General features: G+C 32.3%; 1 protein-coding gene across 1 annotated transcript; it reads right to left on the minus strand.

Annotated features, from left to right (window-relative positions):
- Positions 1–1,869: 1,869 nt before the first annotated feature.
- On the minus strand, positions 1,870–16,502 carry LOC127715536 (protein Shroom4-like). Its single transcript, XM_052221621.1, has 2 exons — positions 16,210–16,502; positions 1,870–2,022 (listed from the first exon to the last, which is right to left on the minus strand). The coding sequence occupies exons 1-2, from the start codon at positions 16,375–16,377 to the stop codon at positions 1,870–1,872; spliced, it is 321 nt and encodes a 106-aa protein (XP_052077581.1). The 5' UTR covers positions 16,378–16,502.
- Between the last annotated feature and the right edge of the window lie 4,832 nt (positions 16,503–21,334).

The following is a 21,334-nucleotide window of genomic DNA, read 5'->3' on the forward strand; positions in this document are numbered from 1 at the left end:
TATGGACTCTACTTGCTATAGTATTTATTATTGGTTATAGTAAATATGCATTGCATTCATTATACTATAAAAAATCGAAATTAAATGTTCTATATTTTCTACAATTGAAAAACATATATATTTATAATGTTCTAGATACAAAACCATCAAATATGTAAAATATCATTGAATTAGTGATAGGTTTTCAAATAAAAAAAAGAAACTGTGTTTCTTTCTCATAATTTTACAAGTCAAATAGAGTTGTCTCCCATACCTTATTGTATAGGACTACTGGAAGGTTTTATGTATTTTCCAATGTTACAGTAGTTGCATTTACTAATTACAGAAAGTCCCTGATGACATCTTTACAACTACAATATTTAGTGTTGTTTGCTTACTATAATCAATTCATGAACACATAATTCAATGCATTCATAGATCTTGTACACTAAGGGGCAGAATGACATCTTTCTGGACGTCTGGATTGGGTCTTTTTTTTTTGTTGGAATTCATGATTCAGGGCCTATATTTTAGAAGGAATTCGGAATTTTCACCTCTCAGGACTCTGGAATCCATGATTAATTTTTCGGGATCCACAGGAAAGAATGATTTAATTTTTGGAGAATTTGGGATGACACCCCTCCTACCGCCCCTCTAAACTGTCCATTAAATCATTATATATTTCCCTTTCAACTGCTATATATAAGTGTATCATGCAATTCTTTAGTTTGGTACCTATATTTATTAATATAAATCATAAAAGACATTTCATCGATAGGATAGAGTATGCATAAAATCTGCTAACCCTCTATTTGAAGATGAAAACACAGACATATTTTTTAATGAAAGCCTTTGTTGTAGAATGTCCTCATGAACATCGTTCTAAATGTACCTTTGATATCTATTATGAGTTTAAGTAATCTATTCAGTGATCAATTTCTCCATAAATTATTAAACTACAAATCAAAACGTATCAAATATAAAAAAGATGTGATATGATTGCCAATGAGACAACTCTCCACAAGAGACAATATAGGTCACCGTACGGCCTTCAACAATGAGCAAAGCCCATACCGCACAGTCAGCTATATAAGGCCCCGAAATGACAATGTAAAATAATTCAAACGAGAAAACTAACGGCCTAATTTATGTACAAAAAATGAACGAAAAACAAATATGTAACACATAAAAGTTTATTTGGTAAGATATAAAACTGCATGTTGTGGCTTCTAATTAACTCCCATCATGGCTAGAAAAGGGTTATGACCCCTTCCTCTTTACCCTGGGCAGATTAAGATAGTATGTGTGCATACAGCATAGTGACATCTAGCAACTGATAGAAGTGACGCCCACACTGACTTTGGGGGTAAAGACATTTTGCATATATGGCAAACTTTTTATTTACATTTTCTACATTTACACATGATCATCTCAAAGACATTTTTCATTGGATGCAGCTAGTTACAACTGCAACCAATGAAAATCATTACATCAATGATTCCAAATTCTGACTTAATCTGCCAAGGGTGAAGAGGAGCAGGTCCAATCATTTTACCCTTGGCTAGCGAAGATGATTAACTCCCAGATTGCCTCCATTTTGTCTAAATAATAAGGATTCTTAATGCTCCTTATTTACTACAAGACTTAGCTTTCAAATTGCAAGGGGAAAGTGCAGAATGCTCCTTCACTCAGTTCTAAGCCCTAAGTAAGCAATCATTTATTTCTATTATTAAGTCACAAATGATACCTTAATGATTTTCTATGAGTTCTACACTTCAGTATGTGACCATTTACACCACCATAATAACCTCCAAACTGTGAGAGTAAGATTTCTGGATGTTCATTTGATTAGCTTTACAGCTGACTGATATATGTAGTTACTGTAAAATCTTACCTCCAAATTGTGAGAGTAAGAGTCCTGAATGCTCCTTTAATGAGTTCCACAGCTTCATTCTGAGCCACGCATTTTATACCATTAACACCTAGTAAAAAATCTCCTGTTTGAATCTGTTTACAATTCTCTGCCTTTCCATTTTCTGCTATCTGCAAAGGAAACATATAACTGTTTAAAAGTCATTAAGTTTTATGCACAAGTGAATCTTCAAACAGTACTATAAATAAAGAAAGATTTTATCATATTAAAGTGAAATGCATCATAACAATTAAATGCATGAAATATAAAAGTATAACTGTAATTCATCATAAAAGTGTTCTATCTCCGGTAAATCATTTTAAAAGTGTGAAATATAGGGATATAAAATTGTTAACTGCTGTCTAAACAGGATAGATATAAGCAATGAGTCAGACAGTTAATTTTAATGTTTCAACATGTTTATAAAAGATTCCAAAACCAGAAGTGGATGATTGTCTCTCATACCCCTGCGAAAGATGTTCTAGAACAGGTTTTTAGTTCTTGAACTTTGTAGAACTTTTCTAGAACATCAAGAACGGTTCTTGAATCACTAAGAAAGTTCTTGAACATTAGTTTTAGAACACTATTTGTTCTTGATTTCAGGTTCTAGAACACAATCTGTTCTTGATTTCAGATTCTAGAACACTATTTGTTCTTGATTTCAGGTTCTAGAACACTATTTGTTCTTGATTTCAGGTTCTAGAAAACTATTTGCTCTTGATTTCAGGTTCTAGAACACTATTTGTTCTTGATTTCAGATTCTAGAACACTATTTGTTCTTGATTTCAGGTTCTAGAACACTATTTGTTCTTGATTTCAGGTTCTAGAACACTATTTGTTCTTGATTTCAGATTCTAGAACACTATTTGTTCTTGATTTCAGGTTCTATAATGTAAGTGTTCTAGAACTGTTCTTCTATGATTATGCCTGTCAGGTGCTGGACATAGAAGATATATAACTGTCTTAAATCAAGTAGGGCAACAAAGTTGTAAAAATAGAAATCTGTTTCTCTCTTTATTGACCAGAGTAAAATTCACATTTTCATGTAGTGATAGATTTATATGGACTTGAGAATAAATTAATGGCTGTTGTCTTCTATGTTCTCCAAAAGTACCGAACCTTTTTTTATAATTTTCCATACTTAAACCTTTATGTCTATATAATTGCGCAAGTGTTACGTTACTTATGACTTAAAGGTAGCAATCAATGGTAAGAAGCAAATTGAGTATTTCAGTATAACTGCAATAATATGAATTTCACTAAAACATTTTTAGCAGTAAAAAAATCTTATATATATTTGTTCATTGTTTTTAGCATATTCAAGCGGTTGGTTTTTTTCATTGAAGTGTTCCACATTTTTATCATGACAAAGCCTTTTATAGGTTACTAGGTATTGATTTTGTTCATTGTTGGTCTTACATTGACCTAAAAAAATATACATCCTGGTTCTTTGGTATCTGGTGGATTATGAGTTGTCTCATTGGTAACCATGCTACATCTCACTGATTTCTGAGTATTGATGCATGAAAATATCAATGTTTTGTGGTTTTTCTGTACATGTACAAAATAGTTCTATTTAGCATTACATGTTAAGACTGTGTGAACTTAAACCTGATTGTTACAATAAGTTTTCAATGTGTGGGATTAAAAAATCCGAAAGATTTATGTTTAAGCATTCATAATATTTTACTGCATATTTCTAAAATAGGACCTGAGGGGGGGATTTCTATTTCACATTGCTTAAAATATATTTAATATGTTTGTAATTAGTGTAGATTTTTGGTTTATGTGGTTAGCTTGTATAATAAATATTAAGCAGTAATTGTTATTATATCTTAGTGAGTCTAATGAAATAATGATCAAGTCTTCAACTATCTGGGTTCTTAAGTACTTGTGGAAATTATTGATAGTCCTTTTTTTATCTGAAGTTTTAATGGCTCCACATTGGTATTTTTTTTTCTTAGTAGAAGGCAGTCTCTTATATGCCTGTCAGGTGCTGGACAAAAGATATAACAGTCTATCCTGTTTGCTCTTACAACAAAACTAGAGCAAACAAGTTGTAAATCTTATTTTTATTTTTTTTTCTATCTTTTTCTACTTGATATTGAACAATTGTATTGTGTACATATATTAAATCAGAAATTACGAAGATGTGGCAATTACACGGAAAATCTACTCTAAATATGTCATAAGTCACTAAGGGATTTGAATTCAGCACTATGTTCTAATTTTCAAACTTTTAATTCTAAGAAATACCTAAAAAACTAAGTTTTCTTGATTTTTTAAGGGTGTAGAGTGAATTGCACTTCATGAGGTCGTATATTTTATCGAAATTTGCTAAGATTTTGATCATATACTTAAGTATTATGTAACAAACATGTGTCATGACAAAATGTAAATTTAATATATTTTAAATTTTAAATCTCTTTAGAGTAAATAAAAATCTTTTATGATTTTCTCATTTCAAATCAATACATGTAATTTCTTTTAATAAATTGTCATCAATTTTAAAAGGAACAGTCTGTGTATACTTCAAAATCATAACAAAAGTTTAAATTTTATATTTTCTTTAATATAAAAATCAATTATGTAATTGGCAATTCATTTCAAAATATAAAGGTGTCAACCAACAAAGACAGATATGTCACTTAAAGTTGAAATGAGGGTCTGGATATGGTGTCCTTTATTTCTGTATTCTTTAATTTTTTAGGCCATTTTTCTTTTTTCTGTATACTTTTTGCCCATTATTCTCTGTTCTTTGTATTTTAGCACCTCATTATCTCTATTCTTTATATTTTGGGTCCATTTTTCTCTATTCTTTATAATTTTTGTCCATTATTCTCTATTCTGTAAACCCCATCCACACCCTCTTAAATCACATTACTCATTTCCTGTGGATAGAACCAATGTAAATGTACATACAATCCTTAATCCTCAACTCTATATATTGAAAGTCAAACACAGCAGATAAGATGATTCTATTTAGAAAGTTAAATCAAAGTGCTGAATGAGGCTCTATAAATCGGATTCAAATTAAATACCAAGTTTTATAGAATCTGGCAACAATTGAAATAAAACCAAAATTTAAGCAGTAATGAAAATCTTTTTCATCATATGAGCATTTACTGCATATTATTAAGTCAACAGTCAAAGAAAAAGCTCTGCCTCAGTAGTCTTCAGGTAGAATGCTTGCCTCAAGTGCAGGCCTAGATTTACTGTCAGATTTGGTCAAAATTGGTATTTGCACAAAGAAATGTCATTCATAAGTAAGTGGAAAGTTTGGATCCGAGTCAAAATACCATGGCCAAATGTGGTGACATACATGTCTTTCTGCAGACTGTTTCCTTGTAAGATAGAACATTCAATATCAAACTCAGCCTGTCAATACAGTTCAAAGCAGTATCTTTATATTCATATCTTAGTAAATTATTTTGTCCTAAATCACCCTGTATAACCCAATAAAAATGAATCCTGCCGTTGACGCATTTGAAGCAAACAAACCATGTACCACTGAGTTTAGACAGAGGAGAATTTACACTTTTAAAGAAAGTCCAATATTTATTCTTCGGATATTTTGCTTCAATAATATTCTTAGCCGTATTACTCATTATTTACTGCAAGGTTTTTAAATATGTGATATTTTTTATAGGCACACATTAAAAAACCCATGACCTTACCACTGATCAAAGCATGCTTATTAAAAATTTTAAGTTTCTCATGCCTCATATTTTTTAAAACATACATTTTGAAATATCATTGTTTAAACTTAACAAACTATTAAAGATTGTAAGTTTATGTTTTATCTAGAAACAAAAAAATGCATGTTTTAACGAGTCTTTATTTTCATATAGAGTACGGTTGACGTTATCATTACACTTTTTTATACTGTAAGATTTGTTGAGACAATATTGTATTTGTCAAATGAATTTTGCATACACATTAAAGTATGCTTTCATATGTTTTTAACCAATATACATGTTTAAAAAAATAATTTACCACCATAGCATGCATAAAGCAACATATAATATCCGTTGTATTGTTGAAATACTCTTGGAGGTATTTTGTACAGTCATGTAAGAAGTTTCGTTATCTATATGAAAGTGTAAATTGGTAGGAAAGTACAATTGCTCGACAAATGAAGATCTATATCACTGGCTGAGCATACGGATAGACGCGTACGAATGCCAATTTGATAGAATTTTTTTTTTAAACATTTACTGTACGACATTCAACAATGGGCAAATCCCACACCGTATAGGACAAAAAAACATGGGCTAATAAAAAAAAAAAAACAAGAGATCTCATCTATACTACAGCAAGAAATGGAACATGTCAGACATCAATCTAAGACAACCAATGGATTGTAGGCCCTTCACCTGAACCTCAGAGGCAGATCCATGGGGGTGGTGTCATGCAATACAAATACAATAGATTTACATTAAGGCTAAAGGACATTTTTATACAATGAACATGTAACTAATTACCATCGTTAACTATAATGAAGACATAATCTTTCAATCAGTTTGATTGAGGTCTAGAGCTGGCATGTCAGTTTGGTAGTAGTCCTTTGTTTATTTATGTGTCACTGTCATTTTGCTTAGTTTCTTTTGTTTCCTATTCTGACAACGGACTCCGACTTCTTTTAAACTGAGTTTTACTGTGCATATTGCTGTGCGTTTGTTTATTCTCCATTGGCTAGAGGTATTATGAGGGGGAGGGTTAAATGAGATCCCACAAAAAATGTTTAACCCTGCCGCATTTTTGCGCCTGTCCCAAGTCAGGAGCCTCTGGCCTTTGTTAGTCTTGTATGTTTTTTAATTTTAGTTCATTTATATGTTTTGGAGTTTAGTGTGATGTCCATTTTCATTGAACTAGTACACATTTGTGTTTAGGGGCCAGCTGAAGCCCGCCTCCGGGTACGGGATTTTCTCGCTGTGTTGAAGACCCATTGGTGGCCTTTGGCTGTTTTCTGCTCTTTGGTCGGGTTGTTGTCTCTTTGACACATTCCCCATTTCCATTCTCAATTTTAGTAATTCGGTTCCTTTGATGTGGAGGTGTAAAAATGAAGAGATAATTCTCAAAATTAACTGTTTTGCTTTCTTCAATTAAGTTTTTTTTTATCTTTAGGGTATAAACGTTATGCTTAATTTCTCTGAACATTACAGTTTTGCTACTGTGATGCCAAAATCCAATTGATTTGTCCTTCATTCTGATTATTATAAGCATATCTTAAAATCTATACCCACCCATATGAATTTCATCCAAATTTTGACTTCTTACATGTTTTACCCTCTTATCTTCATGAAAAACCACAAAGAATCTGAAGAACCAGACTCTTAATAGACCTAGCATTGTCATGGACCTTGTTCTCTAGGAGATGGATGTTAAGAACCTGTACATTCAACGTTACCAAAGTCAGCAACTAAAAGCATTTAGAAACACAAAAAGTTTGACTTTCCAAACATTTGCGGTTGGGTTAAACATGTTTGCAAGTCAATCATCTGACAGTGGTGTAAAAGTAACACAAGATGAGAATGGACTTTACCAAATTCTTTCATAGATAAAAAAGATTTGGTTAGAATGTTTGGCTGTACCTGTCGAATTCTTATTAAAAACGAGATATCATATCCTAATTTTTACAGTGATGTTGTTTATAAAGCTAGTAAAATTAGGCACGATCCATGTAAACTAATTGATCCTTAGAAAGAACTTCTTCTTAAAGGTTATCAATTTAACAGTAGTAAAACATTAAAATATTGTTTTATCAGTTCTAACATTGATTTTGTTTTTGAAAAATCAAAACATAACTACATATCTATTACTATATATGCACACTTATGAGAACTCATGATAAGTACATCCTCTCTATACTGCTTACTTATATTTTGGCATTGCACAAGTTCATGTGTTTCTATGATATCTTTACTCTAAATCCGTTGTCTATATACTGATTGATACTTTAGTCTTTTAGTTGTAATTGACTTTGAACTATTTTACTATCAGTGACTACAAGAACTCTTATTTCAGTACTTTATGTGATTTTTTTTTTATGTTAGATGTTTTTGTGCTTCGTACCGATATTTTGAGTTAAGCCAATTGCAACCGATTTTTACAGTTTGTTAATATGTTGTGCATTCTGTATGTGCCTGTCCAGTGTACTGTAGTAAAGTGGTTATGTCTGTCATATTTGTTTTTCTTTAATTGTTTTGATGTAAATTATGCATTTAGTTTTCTTGTTTTAATTGTTTCACATTTTTTATATCGGGGCCTTTTATAGCCGACTTTACGGTATGGATTTTTCTCATTGTTGAATGCCGTACGATGGACTATAATTGCTTACTACCACTTCATTTTAGCTCCGGTGGATAGTTGTCTCATTGGCCATCATACCACATCTACATATTTTTATATTAAAAAATAAACAGTTGGACTGTCATCTAATGCATTCGACAAACAAGGTTCAACGAGTTCCTCTGGCTGCTTTCATTTAGGTGAACTTAGACCAATATCTGTATTTAAAGAGCATCAAATTGTGAAAAGAGATATTGAAGTTTTATTGGCTGTAAAATATTTTTTAAAACTTTATTTCATCTGGAATGACATTGAAATTCATAGTCTTCAATAGAAAAATTGCCATCAGATGTGTGCTGGTTAAAACATTTCAATTTTGGCCTTGGATGACTGATAATTTGATGGTCTACTATTTCGACAAAGTTTACAGATGAAAGTTTACAATAAAACACAGAAAAAGGGTTGCTGCTTCATCTTGAATACCTTAAAAAGGAAGGGATTTGTGACGGTTTTTGTCAACGAAATGTACAGTGCTTATTTGTAAGAGAGCAATGAACTCGACACATTTGGTGAAACGAACGGTATGGTAAGAGACAAACTAATATTTAGCATGATATCGTGTTTATTCTGAGTTCTAGGAAACATTTGAAGGCACGTACAATGTAGTAATATAATGTGTAGATATTTATTATTGTTTAAAGTATTGCTATGCAAAAGTTTATATGTAAGAAAAGATATTCAACATTGTTTATGTACGAAAAGATATTCAACATTGTTTACCTCATAAAACGAAAAGATATTCAACATTGTTTATGTAAGAAAAGATATTCAACATTGTTTATGTAAGAACAGATATTCAACATTGTTTACCTCATAAAACGTAGAAAATCGTGCATTTTGCATCTAGAAGTTTTATCAAACGTTCTATACAAAATCTGAAACTTGCAACAAAATTTTGTATAATTGATAAGATAAACTACAATGTTCATGTACACATTGATATATACTCACATAAGTTCTAGAAAGGTATTTGAAATTGTTGTCATCCCAAATGTTATCCTGATTATCGCTTCGAACGCGTCAACGTCCAATTTCATTTGTGTTGGGGTTATACAGGGTGTAAATAGGCATGCACTATTCATTGTTTTTTTTTTCTATGCCTTTCTGTATAGTTCAGGTATATAAGAAAGGAAAAATGGAAATTAGTCAAGACTTTTATGACTGTGTTTAATTAACAGCTAACAAATGGCATGATCTTAAAAGAAAGGCCAAAGATACCAAAGGGATATTCAAACAAATAAGTCGAAAAACAAACTGAAAATGCCATGGCAAAAACCAAAAAAACAACCAAAGACAATTACAACAGTACACAAAACACAACATAAAAAACCTAAAGAATGAGTAACACGAACTCCATCGAAAACTGGTGGTGTTCTCAGGTGCTCTGGAAGGATAAGAAGATCTTGTTCCATTTGCGACAAAAGATTAAGAAACTTGTTTTCAGAATACAATTTCAGTCTTGATGAATGGAATATACAGTAGTTTTAATGAAAGTCTATTTTTATTTATGTTTTTGGCAAGTTATGTGACACATCTAAATCAAAGATCCCTGGTCTATGATAATATTTAAAAACAGGCTTGTTCAATCATTTATACTTATCAAATTTCTGTCAGTTTACATATATTATACAACTAGAGCATACATTATCTTGTAAATGTATCCTGTCACGTATATACATGCAAGTTTACATAAGATGTTGACATTTGGTTTGATTTCTTGCACATGATGCAACCTTAGTCATTTTCAAGTTTTATGTATCATTTCAATATTGTATTGTGCTAGTCTATATATAGATTACCTAGACATCAAATCAAGAGTCATTAAAGCTTAAAAAGTGCTGACAAAGGCCTTTTGTAGTATATATTTACATAGAAGTCAAAAGTTAATATAAGCAGTGATACATATGAAAAATGCATTCATGTAAACATTACATATTTAGCATTAATTAGCCTATTTTTGCCCATATATATAAAAGGAAAGTAAATATTTCACATCAGTCCTGCTCCACTAGTATCACCCATTGTATTGCTACAGTGAAAGTCAGTCAGTTTCATTCTTAGAATTTTGTGCAAATTTCATGGATTTCAGTGTTATGAGGCAAACTTCTATGTACCTGGTGATTTGCTGCGGATCTTGTGCTGTTAATGTTATCAGAAGATACCTGGTGGAAACATGCTTATAAAAAAGCGAAAAGATATCAAAGGAAAATTTAAAAATAAAACATAAGTTGAAAAGAGACAATTGAACATAGGCCAAAAGAAAGAAGTCAAACAGCAGTCCATAAAAAAAATACACATTCTCAGTACCCAAAACTGCTTTAAGACCCTCAAACTTCTCAGCACCCTAAACTGCTGAGCCTAGCCCTCAAACTTCTCAGAATCCAAAACTGTTCAGTACCCTCAACTGCTTAGCCGAGCCCCTAAAACTTCTCAGAATCCAAAGGTGTTCAGTACCCTCAACTGCTTAGTCCCTCAAACTTCTCAACCCCCAAACTGGCACTACTAAGCATCCCAAATGTCCTCTGCACCCGAACCTTCTCAGCCCCTCAAACTAAAGTCTCTTGCATGTCAATATTTTTTAAAACTTATTTATAAGTGACTTCTCAAATTTCTGACATTAATTATATTAAATTTCACAATTATGATTTCTTTAATAAGCTATCATTATAACATGCATTTATCTTTTTAAAAAATACATGGGGGAAAATAGATATGTTTACCAGTACATTATAATTAAATTTCAAAAGCTTTTATAATTTTCTGTATAATAGATTTCTATTATGCGTTGAAATGGTAGCAGTGCGGAGTTAATAACACCTCTATCTGTACCTTAAGGAAGTTTTAAGTCCTATTTTAAAATTCAGTTATTTTTCTATGCTAACAAAGAATTATTTTTATAGCCCAGTTAACCAGCAATTATCCTTACTTTTGTGACATTTTCAAACAATAGAAAAATCTCTAACTGCAGTGAAATTTAATATATAATTTTTTAAGCATTTACATAAATGTTTACAGGCATTAAAAGGTAGACTGAGGGTCTACAATGGTCCAGTTTTGAGACTATTTTTAAGACTCATAATAAAGGTCTGGTACTGCGTTTGTACAATGGTCTGGTATTACGACTTAAATGTATGCATATAATGTGACACTACACATAAATTAACATCTAAATAAAAGCGATAATTCCCCCAATGTATGTCGAAGAATTCAGTTGATTTATTAGCTATTTATCATTGAAATTTTTAATGCCAAAACACCTAAAAGTGCTAATTTATGGATAATAAACAAGCTTCTCTTCTTTAGTCAAAGATGAAAATATAATATAAGATAGGTCCATAAAACAGAAGGGGTATATCATATTGAACATCCCATTGCTCAGAGTATTTCACCCGCTGTAAGCGGTGGGATAATCCTGACTTAAAATGAAAAAATTGCCTACTGGACATTTAGGATTTAGACAGCGATCAATTGCCTAATTATCTTTAGTTCTCCCTGTTAAGTAGAATATATTGCTACACATTTTCTTCTCTGTTGTCACTATCAAAGTTTTTCTTGGCCAATTTTAGTTTTAGATGGATTTTTTTTATATTATAGTGACAATTGTCAAAGAAAACTTTGATCAAAACCTTTGACAGACTTGGATGGAAGAACTTCATCCTATTTTTCTTGAAAATTGGATGGACTTGGACAGGAATTATCCAATCCCAATGCAGTTTTTTCTTTGACCAAATTTTTGACGAAATATTTGACAGTGACAACTGAATACTTGAACCAAGTTTACCTGGTCAAAGAAAAAACTTTGATAGTGACAACCGGGCTTTAAGCTGCTCTTAAGGCTTTTTTGGCATAGAGTAATTCAAAGTGTGGTCTGTGTCTTCTAATTATCTATGTAATATATTTTCATAATAACTCCTTTCATCATTAGCCTTACATTTTACATTGTATTTGTAACCTTCACCATATTAGTAAAAGGGTGACTTTAGGCTAAGAGTTGAGAATTAATATAAATTTTTAAAAATCTGTAAGATTGAATGTATAAAATGTGTCAGGTCTTTTCAGACTAGGTTGGTTTCAGTTTGGCGGTTTTAAAAGAAAGAGGAGTTACATGCAGTGTTCTCCCTAAATTTTGGATAGCATCACATTTGGCGTAAAAAAAATAAATAGTTTTTTTTTTCAATGTCATTAAATGTCGCGTTGCCACGATGCTGTATTTCCTTTTTATAATGTTTATCTTCTTTTAAGTATGTGTTATATGTGTGCAAAATTGCAAATGTGTCTATAATTAAGAATAAATTGAACAAATTGCAAGTTCTTTTACCTTTTAATTTAATAATAATAATAAAAATTATAAACACATGGTATTACAGGACTCATACTACTTCAGAATCATAGGGAGAAGTGACTTAACTCTTTTTGAAACTGATAGGGAGAAGTGGTGGGACTCAAAATAGAAGTGCTTGTTAGCTCGCTACAATGTTTGGTTTTTACAATAATATAAAGGGCCATATTCTGTTCATTTAATTATTCTTTATATTGTTCAATTCATACCTGAGGATACAATTAAAGTATAACAGTTGTTTCAGTTTATGTCTTAAATATTCATTTATAGTTACACAATTGTATTTTTTCTGTGACATGTACTTTTAGATATGTATAAACTCCTTATAATTGTTCATTGAATAATTCAAAAGCCCCCTTTTTGGCAATGTTAATCATAATATATCCCCAGACATCTGTCAGGAAACAAAATAAATGATATGATAGTATTATAAGTTCCTGTTGCGGATTCTCTTATATATTTGTTTGTTTATATTTAATGTTGAATATAAATTTAAGAAGCATAAAACTCATGAATGTAGTATTAATTTCGACCCAAGTACATACATTTATATTTATATATAAATATCAGTACCAAATTTGCTATGGTTGCTTGAAGTCAAAGGCAACAAAGCCTTGGGTTAACCATATGACAACTTTTTTACAAAGAAATAAGCCAAAATTAAACATTATAAATCAACCTTGAGAAAACAGCTTCAAGGATGAAGACATTTCCGCTAAAATTTGTCACTATACACAAAAGACGAACTATTATACAAAAGATAAATGAACTAGCTAGGACACATTTTATAACAGTTGTTTTCACACTTATCTTTAAAAATATGGTCACGAACCTTAAATTATTACAATAAACGTTATAGACAAAATTTCACACATAAAAATTAGCTGACATTGTAAGTAATGTACCTCAAGCTAAACATTTCTAACATTGGTAAACGATACAATATTTCAGAAATACTACAGCAGTCTTTTCTTCTAAAAAGGCCAATCCTTCCAGAAGTTTAAGAATAAAATTTTAAATTAAAAAAACTCAAAAGACTATTATCTGAACTTATGTCAACCCAAATAATTATGAGTGCCATTGAAGTACATCACTACACTTCAGTTAACTTGAAAAGATTAAAATTTATACAAAATCAACACTATTTAATATTTTATTCTGAAATAATTATTCTAAGTAATATTTAATATTTCTAAAAATAGATTGTCATTTCCTATGATTCTTGGAGTGTTGCAAAATAAACATTCATTATAGCATGATTAGCATGAACAAGCAATTTTACCTCCTACAAAAACCTTTGATTCTGAATTAACAGGATTGTGAAAGAATTTCTTATGCACTCCTGTGGCAGCAGAGGACCATATCCAATAACTGTGCAATGGCTGCTATATATTCTACATACATGTATATAAATTGTTGTTTTCAAATAGTTTTACTGTACTTATTATTTCTTGTCTGATTTTCACAAAATTTTCATAATAAAAAAAGAAATATATTCCAGTATTTAGGGAATGACTATTCAATCTGAGGGAGGCAATGTTTCTTCCTAAAAAAATATTCTGATTCCCAATTTTTAAAAACTTATATTTTGACAAGGAGAAAAGGAGGGGGGAGTATTCTGATTAAGACTATTTGCAATTAAATTTAATGTTAAGTTCTTAAAATAAATTTCAGAATGAAAAAAAACCATAACCCTCCCCTCAAAATCAAATGGTCATTCCCTAATCATCTATTTTCCACAAATTAAAATCTGTCATTTCAAAAATTGAAATTTCTTATTTTGTTGCTCATTTTTTTGCTATTGATATTTTCTCTCAATATACTAGAGTTTCCTAAAAAAGAAATCTCAAAAATCATTCATGGGCAATACTCCTGTTAGTAGGTGAGATGGAGTTAAATCAATTGATAATTTTGACAATTTTGACAATGTTGGACTAATTTGTAAATAGTGTCCTGCTGAGCATATTTTCTTTTTAAGGTTTCATTTTAATAGAAAATTGTCTCTGCCGTAACAAATATAAAAAATAGGTCAAAATTATCATTCAAGGGAAATAACTTCTATAAGAAGTCAATTGACAATTTCCAACATATTTTTGCAATTCATATTTACTGTTTCTTTTTATCTATTATCACTTTCAAGATAATAGTTAAACTGCAAAAGCTGTTAAAATTGTCATTTAAGGGGAATAACTCCAATAAGAATAACATTTCATACAGAGTGTTTGGAAGAATTGATTTTGTGCAATAAAGTATTCATAAGTTTTGGTTAAAAATTTCCAAATATTGTCTATAGAAAATATTTTCAGAAACAAAATAAATTATTTTACCTACCTACCCTATTTCTTTCCTTTTTTTTTTTGGGGGGGGGGGGGGGGTTAGAGAGTCATAAGACTTTGGTCCCAAAAAATACAATGTGTAATGATTGATCTACTTTTAAAGATAAATGTCTATTCACATCTCCTGAAGAGACCAATGCTTTGCAAAATTTGTTTGGTCTTGAACTTGAACTCATAATGAATTTAAGTTACTCATGAATGAATTGTGCACTCATTGCAGGCAACCAAATGTTTGTTCAAGATATGATTGAACCTTCATTTATATGAAAGACGCCTGCAACCAAATGTTAGTTCAATGTATGATTGAACCTTCATTTATATGAAAGACAACAACCACTAGTACTATGTACATGTAGCTACTTATATCTGTACCTTGAAGACATTAGTTAAAGTGGACTTTTATAAAAAAATCTTCATCAAACTTTTATTTAACTTGGAGTAAAATTTTAAAAGTTTCAACTTTTGCTTTTTATAGTGACTCATATCAAGTCTGAAAGGAACTTTATTAAATAATGAAATGATAAACCACCATCAAGGTCTGTCAAAAGTTAACAGTAATCAAAATTAGGGAATTCACATTTATTGCCATAGCAAGTTGTCTCCCCTTTATGAAATGGAGTTTTCAAGGTATCTCCAAAATGCTAGAGGTTTCTGATCAATAAAGCATAAAAGATTTATCTAAAGCAAGGTATCAATATAACTGATCAAAGTGGCATGCCATCTGAACAGTGAAGAGTGAGTAGAATTCCAATAAAAGATATGAACACTCGATAATTTGATTAAATCAAATTAAAAAAAAATGAAAATATGTGATTTTAAAATGATTATAATGCATAATCTATTGGTCCCAGCTTTTTTTTTAATTAATGGTCTGAATGGAATCAAATTTTGCTATTCCTAACTTTCCTAATATTCTAAGGTGAAAAGGCAATTAGGAGACATGCAGCAAGAAAAACTGTTCCTGTTGACTGCAAATTTACCAAAAAAATAATTAGCTAAGATTTAAAATACTTAGTAATGAAATAACACACATTACTTTAAATTAAGCTCTAATTTTCTTGTCGGATATTTCCCTGTGGCCAGATTGAAGTAACATTACATCATAGATCTTTTGAATTGTAATTATTACCTGAACAATTACTATACAATCAAAATTCTTACCTGTACAGGTATCTCATCTAGACCCCCTTCTATCTTCAAATGTCAATATAACTTTTAACGGTCATTAAATTTATTTGAATCTTCATTAAAGTTTGATCTAAAGTAGAAAAAAGTAACCTAAATAGTCTCACCTCTGATATCTGTATCGGGGACCTGACCTCGGCCCCACCAGTTATGGTGAAGCCCCAAGGACTCCCCCCTTTAAGAATGACTTCAAATGGTTCTGTATCCAAATTATTTCTGATGTCCCACAATGTAAACTCGTCTCCGCTTTCGGACTCATCGTCCGCTGATGACATGGCACTGTAACTCTAAAATATTTTCCAAAAATTAAAAATAACGTGAATATATCATCTCTAACGGTTAGAAACTGTAAACATTTTCACCGGACGTTCGTCTGATATCGCGTGCCAGTTCACCTGTAACCATTCGGAACGATATGAACAGGTAAGAAAACTGACGATGTACCTCGGGATTTAACTCATTCTCTTGTCATTTTTTGTCAAATATAGTATTTGATTTTTTTGTGGTCTCAGATTAAAATCTCAGATTTGAAGGGAAATTGAACTGTTTTAATTGTGATCAACTTTAAAACTGACCTGCTCTTAATAAAAACAGAGACATATAAATACATGTATTATATGTCTCTGATAAAAATAATCTAAACTTTTATAGAATAAGTCGTTTGGAGACTTTGGTCAACTTGGCTACTTTTGATAGCAGACAGATACTGATTTAAATTAATTTAAAAAAAATACAATTGGTTTTACATGTACAACATACATATGCATGCCTCTTTTCGTTTTCTTCTGTATGAATGATGCTGTTTGGAGACTACTTTTAACAACAATAGTATTCTTCAATCATAATTTTTAGGCATTATCGCACCATTTGATATACGGAGGTGGGATAGTAAACAGGATGATTTTGAAAGTGAGTCAGTATTCTGACAAGGCCAGCGCGAAATAAATAAGCCGAACTAGCATCAGATGAAAATAAATATCATAACCGCAACAAAAAAAATACTCCTTCCCCACAGTACGCCACTCCCCTCAGAAATCAAATGGTTGTCTTCCACCGTGATGCAAATTTTCATTTTTTATGTTAATTTATTTTTCTCTGCTATTAAAAGTAAGGTTGAAGTGGTCACGATCGTCCAGATCTTCCTGTGTGCCATTTGGTCGATTAAATTGGCAACTGCTCCGAGTTTCATTATAAAAATAAGAAAATGTGGATTGATTACTAATGAGACAACTCTCCACTAGAGACCAAATGACAAACCGTGTTAGCAGTTTTGAAGTGTCGATGTTACCTAGCTCTGTTGTTACCTCCACTCGCCAAAAACTTTGACAAGCAAAGGTTATTTAAAAATAATCAAGAGGCTGTCAGATTGACAGCAAACCGGATTTTCCTGCATGTAAATAATATTTGCAAATCTGGAACCCCAAACAGGACAAAGTAAAAAAAAATAAATGATTTTTTGTAGGGTTCAGAAATGGAAAGGTCAAAATAAATCTTGACCTCTAACACGGACTCTGTTTGGTAGCCGCCAGCCCGGCCGACCATACGCCAGATATTTTCGATACTTTCCTTTCGAAATCCGGTTCAAAATGAAAAGGAAGAGGACACTGCCTTACTTCTAGACTATCAAACTACATGTATATGAAAGTTTTTTTTATGCATGTCATTTTTAGAAGTTAAGAAGTCCCTTCCCTTCTACTCCCCCCCCCCCCCCCCCCCCACCACACACACACACACAAATACACACTTTCCAGTCTTCTCCTACTGTAGGCCTTTACTTATTTATAGTAGTTCAGCTAGGTCCAAATATCCAGTTTTAAGTTGAATCATGGTTTTGAAATGTGTCTGACACAGCAGGTTCTTTTGTTTTGTACTTTTGTGGGTCCCGTTTTTTACGTCCTGCAGAGTACCGGTTATGATGTTATTTTGTGGTGGTATTTTTCTAGCTTCTGCCTCATCATTCCCCTGGATGTCTCCATTTTCTGTGTCTAGAGTCTGTATTGAGATGTCGATGTTGTTTAATCTGAGTTCGTGCAAGACTGTGTTCCTTAATATCTCGAATCTTAGCTATATTATATTGTGTTTTGCTGTCCAATTCAATGTGAGGAGTCCGACAGAGCTCAGACTATCTAAGGATATTTTTCGTTTTTGTGAAGGCATTTGAAAGGCGATCTACCTAACGAAACTCAAGCACCGTTCGGATGGCTACTATTCCAGCTAACAGAATGAAACCTCTCTCCACAAATCGAGTTGCCGCGGTCTGGGGTGTTCAGTATAAAAGATTGTACAAGTCCTAAACGGTCCCCGATTTTTAATGCATGATCCGTCTGTAAATGCCTCTTCATGATTCTCTCAATTGTTCAACATTGACTCCTGCATACTCTCTCTGTACATCTGTTTTTTTTCTGATCGTACCACAGAGCCACAAACATGCACCAATATTATGGTCTTGTCATTGCTGCGTCTCGTGGGCTGTATGTGAATTCTATTTCAACAAGCTTGATGTTTATTCCTGTTTTTTCTTCTTCATTTATATAAGCGCCGGTTCAGTGCCTTGTTCATCAGTGTTATATGTGCGTCGTAGCTTCATGTTCCTCATACTTCACCCACTGTTGTTTAACTTGTTTTCTAACTATCTTAGGCGATCTCGACAGAATAATTGGCAAAATCTACAGAAAAATGGACTAAAATATAAAGAATAGAGAAAATAGGACACAAAACTGAAGATTAGAGAATACTGGGGTGCTAAAATATAGAGGATAGAGAATAATGGGCAAAAAAATAAAGAATAGACAAAAAATGACCTACAAAATTAAAGAATACTAAATGGATGACCCCCATTCAGACCCTCATTTCTTTGTTTGACTATTTCCTCGGTTAACTGGTTACACCTATGGTTCAATTTCAAAGGCTTCCTTTACTGAAGGAGATGGCATATATATATATATATATATATATATACATATACCATCTTTTCCGCAAGTTTATTGTTTTCTGTTTGGTATTAAATTAATATAATTAAGATCCATTGTGTTACATCTGTGATCCGTTTATTTGGCAATCGCCATGGCAGTCAGCAGGGTTTAAGAACATCCGTTGTTCGACCTGCTAGTCAAATGCGTTTTGTTAAAATAAACTTTTTCACTTTTTTGGTCTTTTGGAAAATGTTGTTTGTGCTGTATTTAGACCCCTCTACAAAGAAATTTGTTTTGCATGCACACGTATAAAAATTGCGTTTTTTTTGCGTTGGATAAAAACCGCAATTTTTATACGTGTGCATGCAAAACAAATTTCTTGATAGAGATGTCTAAATACAACACAAAACACATTAGACTAGCAGGTCGAACAACTGATGTTCTTAAACCCTGCTGACTGCCATGGGCGATTGCCAAATAAACAGATCACAAGATGTAACAAAATAGATCTTATTAATAATTTATTACCAAACAGAAAACAATAAACTTGCGGATAAGATGGTATACCGCAAACATGAGGTGCAAAAATTTGTACACCATATCCGGATTTCGACAATTAATGTCTCTTCAGTGATGTTAGGAATCGAAACGGTATTTGGAAGGCCATATAATTTACCTCAATTTAGGATAGACTCTTGAATTATATATATATATATATAGGCATAGTCTCAGTAATGTCTAATGTGTTAATGTGTTATATGATAGTCGGTGAATAAAGAACTTACCAGTAATCCTGTTTTCATGCGTAGTTGTGTACTTATATACCTACTTTTATACCTACTTTGAATAACATTTACTTACTTACCTTATAATACTGTAACAGGCAAGGTTTACCAGGTCCATTTTTTTGTCATATGTGAAAATAAGGAGATGCATGTGGTATCATTGCCAAAGGACAACTATCAACCCGAGTTCCAAATGAAGTGGATGTAAGCAGTTGTACGCAACCGTACGGCCTTCAACACTGAGAGCAACCCATAAGGTGTAGTCGGCTATATATATAAATAAAAATTCCCCCGACATGAAATATGTGAAAAAATTCAAACGAGCAAATTATTAAACGGCCTTATTTATAACAAAACAATTTACGAAAAAAAATTACCTACATGAATCAACGACAACCACTGAACTACAGGCGCCTGACTTGGGACAGGCACATAAAGAATGTGGTTAAATATGTTCAGGGGCGGATCCATGATTTAAGGTGAAGGGGGGGGGGGGGGGGCGCAAACTTAAAATTTGTTTGAGGTAAAATTATCGAAATATTCTTTATTAAGCTGAGGACAACCCATGCTTTGCAAATTTTAGGGGGCGCACGCCCGCCAAGCCCCCGCCTGAATACGCCCCTGAAAGTTTGTCAGCGCTCAACACTCCCATAACGTGGGACAGAGGTGTAACAGCACAACATAAGAACAACTCTGATTTCGTTATCTCCATTAAAGAGAATCAATTTTAATTAGATTGTTCACAATCATATGTATACCCAGTGCTTATTCCTGTAAAGCATAATATTTACCGAGCCAGAGAATCGAAACAAGATGAACAATATACATGAGCATCGCAAAATGTCGAACAATTCAGAAGAGAAATCCAACGGAAAACAAATATAGTAAACAGCAACCACAGAAAACCACTGAGGCTTCTGCCCTGGAATAGGAACATATATAGAGAGACTGTGGCGGAGTTAGACATCTTGTTTTGTTGCAGATTGCGCATATTGCTATAAAAATGATTTTTATATATATAGCATACCTAAATTATGCAGCGGAACGGTAAAGATGATCTTTTTGTACATTAAGAGACATAACTCTCGAACGACAAAGAATATGTTTGTGAGCGCTCAACACTCCCCTAACTTGGGACAGAGGTGTAACAGCACAACATAAGAACAAACTGTAAAATTCGGTTGCAATTGCAGTGGCGGATCAATATAAAAAAGAAGATGCGGTATGATTGCCAATGAGACAACTCTCCACAAGAGACCAAATGACACAGAAATTAACAACTATAGGTCACCGTACGGCCTTCAACAATGAGCAAAGCCCATACCGCACAGTCAGCTGTAAAAGGCCCCGGAATGACAATGTAAAACAATTCAAACGAGAAAACTAACGGCCTGATTTATGTACAAAAAATGAACGAAAAACAAATATGTAACACATTAACAAACGATAACCACCGAATTACAGGCTCCTGACTTGGGACAGGCATATACATACAGAATGTGGCGGGGTTAAACATGTTAGCGGGATCCCAACCC

The sequence above is a fragment of the Mytilus californianus genome, unplaced genomic scaffold, assembly GCF_021869535.1.
Source record: "Mytilus californianus isolate M0D057914Y unplaced genomic scaffold, xbMytCali1.0.p SCAF_9, whole genome shotgun sequence".
NCBI classification, from domain to species: Eukaryota; Metazoa; Mollusca; class Bivalvia; order Mytilida; family Mytilidae; genus Mytilus; species Mytilus californianus.